At 43.2% G+C, this 15,385-nt stretch overlaps 1 protein-coding gene across 1 annotated transcript in view; it reads left to right on the top strand.

Annotated features, from left to right (window-relative positions):
- Window positions 1-15,385, top strand: part of LOC126236239 (ATP-binding cassette sub-family C member 4-like) — a 293,140-nt gene that overhangs the window by 123,539 nt on the left and 154,216 nt on the right. Inside the window, exon 6 of the mRNA XM_049945381.1 lies at window positions 4,442-4,598. Coding sequence (XP_049801338.1) covers window positions 4,442-4,598 — 157 coding nt within the window. The remainder of the gene's footprint in view (window positions 1-4,441; window positions 4,599-15,385) is intronic.

Here is a 15,385-nt window from a genome sequence, read left to right as displayed (position 1 = left end):
AATTACCGTCCCAGCGTAGGCTATGGCTACCATCACAATACAGACGGCGAAGTTTGAAGTACTGCTATGACCAGGAAGCAAGGACAGAAGACGAACGGCTTCGCGTTGTGTTCGGTGATATATCGTGGCCCACCACTACCCCGGATGACCACATTCGGCGAATATGGTGGCGATCTGGGGAGATGTCCCATTCTTCTAGGGTTTCGAAGAGAACACAGCCGTGTTACTCCAGGTGTCACGGTGTGGGAATCCATCTGGATAGAGTATAACTTCAGGTCACAGCTGGTAGTGATTTAGGGAACTGTGACAACGCAACGGTACGTCGCGGACATGCTGCGTCTTCGTGTCTTATCTCTCATGCAACAGGATCGTGGTGCCATTTTTCGGCAGAACAGCGCCCTTCCACACATGGCACGTGCTTCTATGAACTGGCTGCTTGACCCTGAGGTACTCTTATGGCCAGCAAGATCGTTGGATCTGTCCCCAATAGAACAAGTGTGCGATCAGCTTGGGGGTCAATCCAATTCCGGTTCCACTATCCAGGATATCAGGAACCAGTTACAACAGTTGTGGGCCAGTGTGCTCTCGGAGATGCAACGGGTTTATGACACCATTCCCAAACGAATTAGTGCACGCGTCCGGTTTATAAGGGGTACAAAGCCCGACAGATACGTGGGCTCATAATGCCAAATTCTTGACAACTTTGATTCGATTTTGTAATCACTGAAATAACCTCACATAACTTCTCAACCTGCGAAGTCTCATTTCGTGCTCTCCTCCGCTTCTGCCCGTTTCACTTTTTTTGTCGGGCAGTGTGCATTAATAACACAATAATTTGGAGAACAATACTACCTAAGTAGACGCTACTAGCCAGTCCTCCACGCGACTGGTAAAACAATTAAAAATATTGAACACGAAAAGATAGTCATAAGAGGTATCACAAAAATTAAAACGTTATTGAAACTAAGCGACAACGGAAATATGATTACGGAACAGCATTACCGTTAGAGTTATTGGTATCGTATATAATTTGCACAAGGAGAGATACAGTTAAGGCTGAAAAGGGAAATAAATTGGTCCTATTTATGCGCCCTGGTCTGTAGACACACTATATGTCGTTGTGCAAATGGAAATCGGTTTCCCGGTAACTGACCACCGATGTTTAACTACCACCTAAGCTCCGAGCTGGACCATTGTTTTTCGAAGGTACAAAATACTCAAGTTCGTCTTCATGTGAAAAACACGTTTATATCACTCGTCATTCGCATACTCTACAGGAGAGAGAAATTTTACTTCCAACAGGACGGCATATCAATTATAGGTACTAATTTCGTTCGTTCACAATCTTCCACGATACCCTGCTGGATAAGACGAGTAAGGGTGACTGAGATCCTCCACCTTTTCCATAATTGGCATTGCTGGTCTCATACGTGCAGGGGAACCCTGTAACATGTTACGCGACACATATCACCGACTACGCCGGCACATATTCTGGAAACTACTGAAATGTTCTGTGCAAGAACTGCAGCTGGCGCTTTGACAAAATAATGTTGCTCAAGCAACATTCTTCCGTAATCAGGAGTACCTGTACCCTGCTGGTAGTATTTTTATGCAACTGTATTAACTGTGAAATTCGAACGCCCTCGCCATGTTTTAGTATTCACACAGTTTTTACTCTTCCTGAAATCTGTAAACATTTTGTGATTGCGTAAGTGTTTTCTCTTGTATGCCCGGGTGCTACAATGTTACAACCCTCGAATAGATGAAATAAAAGCAGTATCCCCGGTACTTTTTCAAATAAATTTGCACGGATGTTTTTGGATTATTGTTATGGCAATTCTTCAGAACCAGCCTTTCTTCATACCCATTTCCTTTGCTACATGAATCACGGCATCATCTCCTGTGTGCCATCTTAAGGATCCATAATGGTCTGCTTTTCTTGCAAAGAGGTTGAAGGACCATTGAACTCACGTACAGACATTTGTGTTGTTGCTTGTGGTCCAGAATTTAACATCGTCGCCATCCTGAAGTTTCTGTGCATTGCATTCGTATTCCTGTTCCTTCTGCGTGGTTTCTAAAGTCATTTATCCAACCTCCACTAGGTTAGTTTTCGGTCTTTCTTATCTCTTGTAATCCAGCGAAAAAATGTCCTGACTCATTTACAAGCCATTCGATTGGCTACATATTCCTCCCATTCTTTTTATTTTCATTGCAGTCGTCGAATCCGTCATTTTATTTTCACACGTTTCGATTTTTTAGTCACTAGTGTTCTCAAGACTTTTCCTCGCGTTTCACGACCCTGCCGTGACTCCATAACTTCAGTACGAGATATCATACATCTAACTTCTCGGCTGTACCTATTCATAACACTAAATCTTTCTCCATCTCCTTCTCGCTTTCAGTTATACGACTCAGAAACAAACTACCCACTACATTAACCTGCGTCTGATCCATAACCTCGCTGCGTAGAGGTGAAGATTAAAGCTTTACTTATCATCATCGGCGTGGGTTCCCTCCCGGCAGATGTCAACTGCTCTTTCTGTCCAACAGCGAACGAATATTTAATAATAATTATTATCAGTTTGCCGGCCAGTGTGGCCTAGCGGTTCTAGGCGCTTCAGTCTGGAACCGCGCGACCGCTGCGGTCGCAGGTTAGAATCCTTCCTCGGGCATGGATGTGTGTGATGTCCTTACGTTAGTTAGGACCTGGGTGACTGATGACCTCAGATGTTAAGTCCCATAATAGTCATATCCATTTGAGCCAATAATCCAGTTTTCCTGATCCCTATTTATTTCACTTTTTCCTTTTCATCCCATTTGCAAACTTTAGTCCATTATTTCTCTTTTCCCCGGACTAGTCGTCAACCTTCTCTCTGTAACAGCTCCCTTCCGTACCATCCCTTCCGTACTACTGCCGTGAATTTCTGCTAGTGTGTCATTACTTGCACTCGACAGGAACGTTATGTCATGAAAAAATTATTAACCTCAATGTTAATAAGACACAGATTACTGTAAAACCTATTTTGTTACTATAAATTAAATGTACAAAGCATGTCTGATTAAATGTAAGGCAAAGTCTGAAGAACCCAATTCTGCCATGTAACGCAAATTGATAATAAGTCTACTCCTTCTTAGTTCCCCTGTCTCTTCTTAGTAATGTCTGATTTGCGTCTCTCAACTGTTTGCTAAACAAGACTCAGATTTTGAATCTTCCATGGCGCAGTACACACAACACATATTTCCTGATTGACACCCCAGAAGCTTAGTCTTGAAACTCCTATTTAAATTACCGAATACACACCAGGCAGTTCCGCTGTCTCTTCTTAGTAATGTCAGATTTGCATCTGTCAGTTGTTCGCTCAACAACACTCAGATTTTGAATCGTCCGTGACCCAATACCCACAGCACATACTTCACGATTGGACGTATCGAGATCTTGGTTTTGAAATCCTATTTAATTACCAAGAGCACTCCACGCCGTTTTTAATGTTATGTTTCTTTCTTTAGTTGTCCATTTAGTCATTGTCTTCAGCTGCCCGAATACAAAAAAACTCATCAACTGGATCCACAGCTACATTCTACAAACTGCTACTCTTTTCTTTTCGACGTGTTCATTGAACTTTTTTTAGTCTTGTTACAACTGAATTTCACGTCTACTGTCCAACTTGCTCTATTAAGTTCTTCCATTCATTGACCTAAACCTATATGCTCATAGGTAACCGGCAAAACACCACCGGAAAAACGAGTGTGATCCACTTAGGCTTCATTAATCGGTATTCCTTCTTCATTCTCCCAGTTTAACAATCTGAAAAACTCTCGTTGCGAGTGCCGGGAACAGTTAAAGCTTATGGAGACTCGATTCGTATTAGGTGATCGTTTCATGATAAACAGACATATGGCAGCTCCATCTCTAGTTTCAGGTTCTCACTAATGACAACTTTGTCAGGTTGCATGCACGTAAACAGTGGTTCGTGCTAAAACATGGCTGCTAGTAGCAGTAACGTGTGCAGTGTTCCGTCCCTTACCAAAGTTAACGTGAATTTGCGTGACAGAGTAATAGCACAAACTATAGGAGCCGTCCTTAACATTGTGCTGAATCATGTATTAATTTTTGAAGTTGTTATAATTCATTATTTCAAAAATTCGTATTGCCAATCTAACTATCATAAATTGAAACAAAGCAGACCTTTCAAATTTTTATTTTTGAGGGGTTTCACATCAATTTTAAATTAACTCGCTATAAACAGTATTCCTGCCACCTTCTGTTATTGTATTAGCTCATATTGCAATGAAACTCTTGCTGCGTATGCCCAAATTAACATTTACTGAATAGCGAATATTCATCCGTTGCATTTCAGGTTGCTTTTTAAAAAACATTGTTAAATATTACGCCTTAGTAGTATGCCTTCTTGTATTTTAATTTTCGTTATGTGACTTTCAGCGTACATGGGGAAACTCTCGTCTCACTACCGTGAACAGACGGCGGAGAAAACTGATAAGAGAGTGCGACTTACAGAAGAGGTTATTTCTGGCATGCAAGTTATAAAAATGTATGCTTGGGAGAAACCTTTCGCCAATCTTATAGAGATGGCAAGAAAGTGAGTATTTCTTTACATTTGTAATTAGTGTTCCATAATATAACTGTCCTTAGCAACTAAGATGTCCATTGTTATATAAATGTAGCATCTTTCTTTTAAACTAATAACAAAATTTTGCTGTCGTATCGGCTGGCTAATACATGGATTTAATGAAGTTAATGCTATACTGCAAGTATGCGTTGTAATCTGTAGCTGCCACCTACTGCCAGGTACTCCATATCCGCGATCTCAGTAGTCATTAGACATCATGAGAGAGCAGAATGGGCGTTCCGCGGAACTCACGAACTTCGAACGTGGTCAGGTGACTGGGTGTCACTTGTGTCATGTGTCTGTACGCGAGATTTCCACACTCCTAAACGTCCCTAGGTCTACTGTTTCCGAGGTGACAGTGACATGGAAACGTGAAGGGACAGGTACAGCACAAAAGCGTACAGTCGACCACGTCTGTTGACTTTCAGAGACCGCCAACAGTTGAAGAGGGTTGTAATGAGCAATAGGCAGACATCTATCCAGATCATCACACAGGAATTCCAAACTGCATCCGGATCCACTGCAAGTACTATGACAGTTAGGCTGGAGGTTAGAAAACTTAGATTTCATGGTCGAGCGGCCGCTCATAAGCCACACATCACGTCGGTAAATCCCAAACGATGCTTTACTTGGTGTAAGGAGCGTAAACGTTGGACGATTGAACAGTGAATAAACTTTGTGTGGGGTGATGAATCACGGTACACAGTGTGGCGATCCGATGGCGGGGTGTGGGTATGGCGAATGCCCGCTGAACGTCATCTGTCAGCGTGTCAGTGTGCGATTTGCAGGGGGGGATGGGGGGGATTTCCCCCCCTCTGCATCAGACCATCCCCTCCTCTGGTTTTAGTTTATGCATCCCAACCTGGGATGTTTATTTCCCACGTCCTGGAGTAAAACTTTACATATAATTTAAATTTGTGGAGCCGAACACTGAAAGTTTTTAATACAGTCTTACTGTTAATACTATTAATATGTTTACTTATTACTTTGAAAAAGTGTTATGTAGCAGTTCAGCATTTCAAAACATTAGAACTAAATCATCATTCTCATGTTGTCATTGTTGCTTTCGTCTAAGGTGCGTCATCCGTTTACTTGCGAGCTTGCGAGGGAAGTAGTGTGGCAGTCATACCGCAGCAGTCGTACCGCAGAGTTGGGTGATCTGGGGGCTGAAAGTCCCACCCCGGGCCCTGACACAGGGTGGTGACCGGCCCGGTACCTGTGCGAACATTTACCGTTAGGCCACCTTTGGCAACGGTATGGAGCGGACTAACGCGCCTGGGACGAAAGCACAAAGTAGTGCGAAGTGAGCAACGGTACCTACCAGACGGGATAGGACAGTCTGACTTCGCTAACCGCGAACCACGTGGGTGGAGCTTAACACAGGCTCCCCGGCATCGCGTACTCCAAATTAATTGGTGCCGTTCGTTCGTTGCCTCGCGTTCGCCAAACACACGGCGATCTTCACACGTTCCCTCTTCAGTAGCGTCATTAGTGAATTGAGTGCGTCTGGGCCTGTAAGAACTACGGAATTTCAGGATGTCATTCAAACAAAGCAAAATTTCTGATTTCCTTAAGAGCAGATTCGAAGTGCTGGAACATCCACCATGCAGTCCAGACCTGGCTCCAAACGATTTTCACATGTTTGGACCCTTAACGGAAATACTACAGGCAAGAAGATTTGAAAGTGATGAAGACGTCATTGCTGCGGTGCAAAATTGGTTACAGATGCAACCTAAAAACGTATTTTCTGATGAAATAAAAAAAACACTCGTAAAACGTCGGGAAAACTGCATTGAAGTCCAGGGAGGTTACGTGGAAAAATAACGCATCTTTCAGTTTTCTATCATCAGAGTAAGTACAGCTTTTCACAAATGTGCCTTTACTTTTTGAATTCCCTTCGTATACCTCTATGTAGATGATTTTGTAAATAAGCTTTACCTATAATGTACTTTTAAAGATATAACAATGGATGGCTTTTCTGATAGTGCATACGCGTGAATAGTGAGTTTCGGCATTAAAATCTATTTATAAATAACTGTTTAACAATGGGTAACGCCACGGTCCAAGCTAGTAACATATATAATTATAATAACTCCCTAAGACATCCCCCCCCCCCCCCCCCCCACTGGTGAAAGCACAAATATCACACACTGCAGCGTGTGCAGTGCCAACAGTAAAATTCCGAGGCGGTGGTGTTATAGTGTGGTCGTGTTTTTCATGGAGGGGGCTTGCATCCCTTGTAGTTTTGCGTAGCACTACCACAGCACACGCCTACATTGATGTTCTGAGCACCTTCTTGCTTTCCACGGTTGTAGAGCAGTTCGAGAATGGCGCCTGCGTCTTTCAAAACTATCGAGCACCTGTTCATTATGCACGGCCTGTGGCGGAGTGTTTACACGATAATAACATCCCTGTAATGGACTAGCCTGCACGGAGTCCTGACCTGAATCCTATAGAACACCTTTGAGATGTTTTGGAACGCCGACTTCGTGCCAGGCCTCACCGACCAAGATCGATACCTCTCCTCAGTGCAGCACTACGTGAAGAATGGGCTACAATTCCCCAAGAAACCTTCCAGCACCTGATTGAACGTATGCCTGTGAGAGTGGAAGCTGTCATCAAGACTAAGGGTGGGCCAACACCATACTGAATTCCAGCATTACCGATGGAAGGCGCCACTAACTTGTAAGTCATTTTTAGCCAGGTGTCCCGATACTTTTGAGCATATAATGTTTGTCCCAATTAATGGCTAACAATCGATTCAGAAAATAAACCATATAAACTCATACACCATGCACACCCTTGATCTGCCGTGCTTTAATACCATCATCAAAGCCTTTTCACGGGTGTAATAAGATCAAGCACTATGGATCCTGAAACTGAAAGTTACACATATTCTGATTTATAGCTGAAATCAAGCATTGATTTTAACCATGGGCGACCTGTCATTTTCGTATTACGTATGTAGCAACACGTTTTCTGCGAAATAATGAATACTTGGATTATATTTTTAACATTCAGCCTGGTAAAAACATAATAAACAAAGTTGTAAACATTTTTATCTGCATTTATTTTTGTATATAATTTTTAAAACCGCCAGAACTACCATTTATTAAATGAATTCCCCTTCTCCACTAAGCAGGACAGGAAGACAACGTATCGGTTTGCTAGGAATCTCAAAAATACGTGTAAAATACAGAAACAGTTTCGAGAGCAGAAGAAGACTATGTGGGATAAGTTGATTATTAACAAAAATGTTGTAGCGAGTCGTGTAATGTTGCTTTTTTTTCGCCTCAAAATCTTCGTCATTCATATAAGTTTTAGATCTGAGGTTCAACATAAATGCTCTTTGTACTGAGTATCCATGTAGATTAATAAAAATTTGCTACTATGGTCTACAAATGTATACTCCAGTACAGCTACTGATGATGTACTCTGTGTAGCGTACTATTATTGTCCTTGTAATAGTGGCTCTAATTCAGCAACACAATACTCACGCTTTTTACGCAAACCAAACCAAAATCTAGCAATAAAGTTTCAGATGAAATGATAATGTAGGTTTAAGAGACTGAAATTTATACATTACGATTTTCTTTACAGTCATATCGTGATAAATACTAGTAAAATGCATTTACATTTCAGTGTACTTTGCGGATAAACCTTCATGTCTATTTCTATGAAATGGAGGTTTTTATTCTTTCTCTTGCATGCCAACGACGAGAAAAATTAAAAATTGGCGGCACATCATCTTCCTTTAGTTTTCTTCCCAAAACAGAGGCCTCGATTTGAAACACTCAAGCAACAAATGTTTGCTGCACAGCGTGGAAGGTTCTTTTTCATTGAAAATGTTTCCCTTTCAAGGCAGAGTTTGAAACATTCCTTCGCCCTCACCAGTGGGAAAACTATTACCGGTGTTAATGATTATGTAAGAAGAGGTTCGTTTCGTGAACAAAAACTAAACGCATAATAATTAATGTTTAATTAACTTTCGCACGAAATTCTACGAGACTGGTGTATAAAATGTGAACTTTACCAGCAAATTCGGAACCTTTTTGCCCAAATACACATTTTTAAATAGAGGACGACATGCATCTCTTCGGTAATAATACCACTCCTAAGTTTCAGCCTATAATTTAAAGCGTTATCGCGAAAATTTTCGCATTTTTTAAAACAATCTTGCATACTGAAAGAAATACAGTAATCGGCTCCTTTGTTTCACCGAAAAGATGTAGGTCTTATGAAGACCCGAGTTTCATCCGTTACACCACAAACACATTGCCATACACATATGCACGTTACACTCATTTAAAAAATGGTTCAGATGGCTCTAAGCACTATGGGACTTAACATCTGAGGTCATCAGTCCGTGGCCTTGCGGTTCTAGGCGCTACAGTCTGGAACCGAGCGACCGCTACGGTCGCAGGTTCGAAGCCTGCCTCGGGCGTGGATGTGTGTGATGTCCGTAGGTTAGTTAGGTTTAATTAGTTCTAAGTTCTAGGCGACTGATGACCTCAGAAGTTGAGTCGCATAGTGCTCAGAGCCATTTGAACCATTTGTCATCAGTCCCCTAGACTTAGAACTACTTAAACCTAGCTTAGCTAAGGACATCACACACATCCATGCCTGAGGCAGGATTCGAACCTGAGACCGTAGCAGCAGCGCGGTTCCGGACTGAAGACCCTAGAATCGCTCTTCCACAGCGGCCGGCTAGTCATTCATTCGCAAAGCGGCCCACTACCAAAGCTAGGGTCGCACGCCTACATGGTGTCGTTCGACTCTGACGCAGCCGGTTCGAATCCTGACAGTGGATGAAATCTTCACTATAGGTATTTTGGTGGCTAGGGAAGGAGGGGTGATGGATCAAAGGTCCTGGTCACCAGACTTTGCACCATTGTTCTGAAATAAATTCCATCGCACTTCATTGCGTCCCCTTAGTGAGGGCATATGACACTGTTAACAGTGATCCGTGTGTCGGATGGGGACGAAAAGTGCGGCGGCCCTCTTGGTGCCATTCGGGAGGAGTAGGCTTATATGCCGGTTCCGTATGACATCGTCTGTCTCCCTTCTCTCATCATCACACAACAAAATTATTACACCACTGCAGTCACCTATACGCAACAGAATAGTGAGACGGCTCTCATACACAGAGTGGAAAGACCATTTTGCGCACGGAAGAAGAAAATCCTTTCCTCAGGGTCTCCCATCAAACAATGCGATGCTTTTTTTTCTTTCTTTCTCTATTCCGGACTACTCCAGCTTCCCTACAGCGAAACATAACACGTCGTATGCAGGTCAGAGGAAGGTAACGGAAAACCGCCACCACTAAAACCTCGGCGAAGGCAGCGGTGTGTGATTCTCGTGTTGTTTCCACCGCTCATTAATGAGTGTGTGACCCGCAGAAAAAGTTCTTATCTGGCAGCAAAAGGACGATTTTGCTCCCATGACGTACATCTGTCTCTTAAAGCACACCATTCCGCTTGCTCCTGCTATAGAATACTGTTTCACTTGAGGGTGCTTCTTCTCCAGCACAACGTTATTCAACTGCAATAGAAAGCACATAATGTGTCGATGTGCTGAAGGACGACAACTCTGCCATTCCAGCCCGTCAAACTGATAGGTTTCATATTAACTTTCCTATATGAGGTAAGCAAGCACGGCTTCGCCTAGCTTAATACCACATATTTAACACAATTTCATTGGTAGCAGAAATCAGTATTTGACTGGCAACTGCGTAATTTCTTTAGCTAGGCAAGATTTTAGTTCGCTTAACATTTCGCTTACCGCAAAGGCAGCAGTCACTGCCTTGACTACTGCAACATCATGATTTCATTTAGAAATGGAAACGGAAATGAAGTCCCATGCTTCTTGACAGAGAATAGAGGAACGATGCGGGAGACCCGCACCGCCAGACTAGGCAGGGCCTAATGGAGGTGGTTTCCCGTTGCTTCCTCCGACCGTAATGGGGATGAATGATTATGATGAAGACGACACAACAACACCCAGTCATGCCGGGACAGGTGAAAATCCCTGACACCACCGGGAATCGAACCCGGGACCCCGTGCTCGGGAAGCGAGAACGCTACCGCGAGACCACGAGCTGTGGGCCATTTAGAAATATTTTGTGAAAATTTAGGTGTGCCATGCAGCGCAGTTAGAAAAACGTTTCACGTGTAAATTATGTTTTCAAACTATCTGACACTGAAACTGTGTGCCAAACCAACAGCCGAACCCAGAGCCTTAACTTTCATCTGCAATACTAATCGGCAATCACGAACCCGCCTCATAGCTTCAATTTTCTCCTTTCCGAACACCACAGATGCTCTTCTGCGTACCTTTTTGGACTAGCGTTTACGCGACTGCTAAGGTCGCAGGTTCGAATCCTGCCTCGGGCATGGATGTGTGTGATGTCCTTAGGTTAGTTAGGTTTAAGTAGTTCTAAGTTCTAGGGGACTGATGACCACAGACGTTAAGTCCCATAGTGCTCAGAACCATTTGAACCATTTTTGAACTAGCGTTTACGAGAAACAAGTATATCCTACGCCCAGAGATTGTTTGCCGAATATTCATGTCACTGTTTGGCGGATTATATTTCGTTTTCATACTTACGGACAGTGTTCAACTGTTAGACAGTTTGAGAACAACATATAAGAGGCTGTAGAATGAAATACCGTTTGTGGTTATTCTGTTCGTCTCATCACTCAATCGTACCAAATTTCAACTATGGAAAAACTGTTGATTTTCTCTGCCTCGTGATGACTGGGTGTTGTGTGACGTCCTTAGGTTAGTTAGGTTTAAGTAGTTCTAAGTTCTAGGGGACTGATGACCATAGATGTTAAGTCCCATAGTGCTCAGAGCCATTTGAACCATTTTTTTGAAAAACTGTTCTAAACGTGCAAAAACAAACCAAAGCCAGTGCTGAAGAATAAGAATTCTAGTATAACGTACCCTCTGGATCCGCTAAATGTTCGCCACTGAAATAATAATACACTCACGTATGAAACACAACCACATACACACTTCTTCCTTTTCTTGTGCCTTTGTCCCGCATCGGTGCAGGGTCAGCATGGGTATTAATGGATTTGGCATGGTTAGTTTAAGGAGGGGTCAAATGCCCTCCGTGTCGCCACCCCGTTACCCGTGGAACGGAAATGTGTACCACAAGCGTCGGCGCCAAGTGTTCATGTGAATGTGTGCGAAAGTTTTTTAAATGTTCGTTAGTGGTATAATCAAGGCAGGACTTTGGTGCCAGCCTGGTATTCACCTATTGTGATGCGGGAAACCGAAGCCACACAAACACACACACACACACACACACACACACACACACACACACACACACACACACGCACGCACACACACACATAAAAAAGGTTTCCGTCTACGCAGCTATTCATCTAGCTCAGCAAGTTGTTAGAGGATGCGTAGTTTCAGAGGTATGGTCGATTGTTAAATTTTATGTGATTACTCTCTTTAGCAGATTTGTACCACACTACCATCTCGTGATTGCACCCCGTCTCATTACTGATTCTACACACACACACACATACACAGTAACACGGAGTGATTCATTTAATCCGACGACCATGTTTGAGGCGGGACTCGAATCCGCTGTCTCTGCTTTCGAGACAGCAACACTGCCCCGAGGCCACAGACTCCAGCGACTAGTCGCTTAACCGCTTCTATTAACCAACCCACTGACATTACCGCAAGCAGTTTTCTCTCTTTTTCATTTCGGTACCGTCACTTATCTCTGCTAACCGTAAATTGTCGCTGTCAGTGACCAAGTCGTATTCATCTTCGTGGACACCGTCACTAATACACCCTTACGTGGTAGCGCTCCTGGCAGGAGAAGGAAAAGTGAGAGTGTACAGTGGGACAGCTCAATGGTTAAGGCACTGACCGTCCCCAGGCGCGTAAAATGAGATTCAAACTTCATTATAGCTATCCTGTTCGCCTTAATCGTTTGAGGCGAACGATTCGTTCATAACGGTGAGACCAATTTCATCTCTCATCTTTATCCGATCTCAAAATTGACCACTCCTTGAACCATATAATCTTGCTTCCAAATTTTTCCGTAGTACTTCATAAACAGGCCACGTCACGTAGTTGACACTGATCCCGTTCGTAGTGTCGAAAACTCGGATTTTGCAGCAAGCCCTACATATACTATTTCGGGGAGAACGCGATAGTGTGGTGAAACATCTTAGTTCAGAAGTAGTCTAGAAACAATATTTGTAAATATCAACATGTTACCTCTGTTTAAAACAATGTGTAATCGTGGCTTTTTGTCAAATATTTCCGTATTGTCCAACCACAACTAACACGAATGACTTAAGAAAATCAAGAAGTTCAGGCCTTAGCATGAAAACTCGCTCCTCCTGCCGGATGATCCTTGAAATAAATGAACTGAGCATCCAGCAATGTTAATGTGGTAACAGGTGTCGTTCGCTCTCTTCTCATAGCATCTTGTAATCTCTACACGTATAGCCTATCGTGTTACTGGACGAGTTATCTTACACTGACTGGGAAGCACGTGGACCTTCCATGTCGCTAGCACGAAGTTTCAGCCTATTCCCTTCGTTTACTCGTTGCTGCTTCCACCTGTTACAAAACTACAACAGTTCTCTGCACGAGACTCATCAGTCATCCAGGAATCAGATTTTAATCGGCAGTCTAGACCCAGGCTAAAAATGGATCCCATTTCAATATTTCACCATGATTCTTTATAGACCAGGATGATATAGTACAATACTCTTGATTCTAACAGACAAATAGGCTGAGAGAGTACCTTCCAGTGCCAGGACTTCCAAATCCTCTATGACTTTGCAGTATAGCTCACATGTTTTAGCGGAGAAGAGGAGTATCACAATTCAGTTTATTGATGTGAAAGGACCGATGAAAGACCCAAATGAAACACACAATTCCCTGTTTAGTGACGCATAGATCCCGATTTCCTTCCTTGAGATGCAAACAGATCTCGTCGTAAATGGAAGTTAAAAAAAAAGGAAAGAAAAAGCTGACTGCAGTTACACTGATCGTCATAAAACAGTGCTGAACTCAAGACAAGGTGGACTGCCGTCATTGTTGGCAAGCAGGTGCCACACGTACGAAATGATTACACATTTTAAGATTTGAAGGACCAACATTTATGGCGCTACACACACACACACACACACACACACATATATATATATATATATATATATATATATATATATATATATATATATATATATATATATATTAATACGGCGTCGGATCCAATGGTAGTGGATAGATGTTACGGCAGGTCCCGGATGTAGTTCTGTTAGACTCTATCCCATGCTGCTTGGACCTGAGCGCACAGTTCCCGCAGATTCGTCGGTAGAGGTGCGGTCTTGATTGCATGCTCCTTGGCATCCCGCACATTCTCCAATGGGAAGAGATCTGGCGATGGCAATCCACAGTTGAAATGCAAGCTCGGAAGGTGGCAGCAGTATAAGGACTCACGTTATCCTGGTGAAATATGGCAGTGGCGTGAGCGTTCGGGAATGACGGAACCACCGGTCATCAGTCCCCTAGAACTTAGAACTACTTAAACCGAACTAACCTAACGACATCACACACATCCATGCCCGAGGCAGGATTCGAACCTGCGATCGGAGCGGTCGCGCGGGTTCCAGACTGAAGTGCCTAGAACCGCTCGGTCACATGGGCCGGCAGCGCTGTTGGCAGCCGGGGTGCTCTCAGCCCTTGTGAGGTAAACCTAGGAGATACTTGACTGAGAAGTGGCGCCTCCGGTCACGAAATCTGACAACGGTCAGTAGAGCGGTATGCTGACCGTCCAATAGTACTCACTGACACTGCTGACGGAGTGCAACACACCCACCCGGTCTGCCGTTGATTGGTCGCATCCTTCTGTGTTCATTTCTTTTTAATACGATCAATATACATATTGCACAACACTGCTTCTCTGTTAACGTTCGAGCTCTGCTCTCAAGAAACGTAAGAATAGACTACTTCACTTCTTCCACTCTACTGGATACTAAGCAGCAACACGGAAGATCTTCTGTGCTTTGCTGTTAGTACCACATAACTTGCCCTAGGCCACGAAAGGCTATACTTGTAGACATCACAATACGCACGAAGAAGACACTCGTCATTTAATTTCATTAAAGGATCATTCGCTAGGAGGAATGTGCTTGTATGCTACTGTCTGAAGAATTTCATTTCCTTCCGTCACGGAAGAGCCACGATTTCAGTCTAACAGATAGCGTTTCAATAGCTCTTCCGGGCCAAAATGAACGTGTCACGGTTTCACCACATTATCCCTCCCCCTCAATAGTCTCTGAACGCACAAGACATGTTCCTCCCATTCCATTTCGTTCTGTGACTCTTTCATATTTCTAATTCTGCCCTTTTGTAGTTGCCCTCTCTGCTAGAAACCTTTCGCAGATCTGAAGAACTTCACTTCTGAGATTTCCCGTTGTCTAAGACATTTCTATCAGGTCCCAAAATTCTGTTCCGTGTGGCAAAGCGGGAATTAGAATTTTCACTGCCATCATTTACCGTTTATCGTTTGTTCGGTTCGTTTTCCAGTGACTAAGATTTCTACAGTATACTGTATGGACACTTTTAGAAAGTTGCCAGTATTTTGCCAAATTACCTGAATAAATTTGTTCTAAGAATTTCCCCTAGCATTATAAACACAATGTTCAACATGATGCACAGTGTGGTGTTTTCTTGCGGTGCCGAAGGCATCCATCATGCTAACGAGT

The sequence above is a fragment of the Schistocerca nitens genome, chromosome 2, assembly GCF_023898315.1.
Source record: "Schistocerca nitens isolate TAMUIC-IGC-003100 chromosome 2, iqSchNite1.1, whole genome shotgun sequence".
Lineage (NCBI taxonomy): Eukaryota > Metazoa > Arthropoda > Insecta > Orthoptera > Acrididae > Schistocerca > Schistocerca nitens.
Note: the sequence above shows the minus strand (reverse complement) of the source record. Positions and strands in the feature narration are given on the sequence as shown.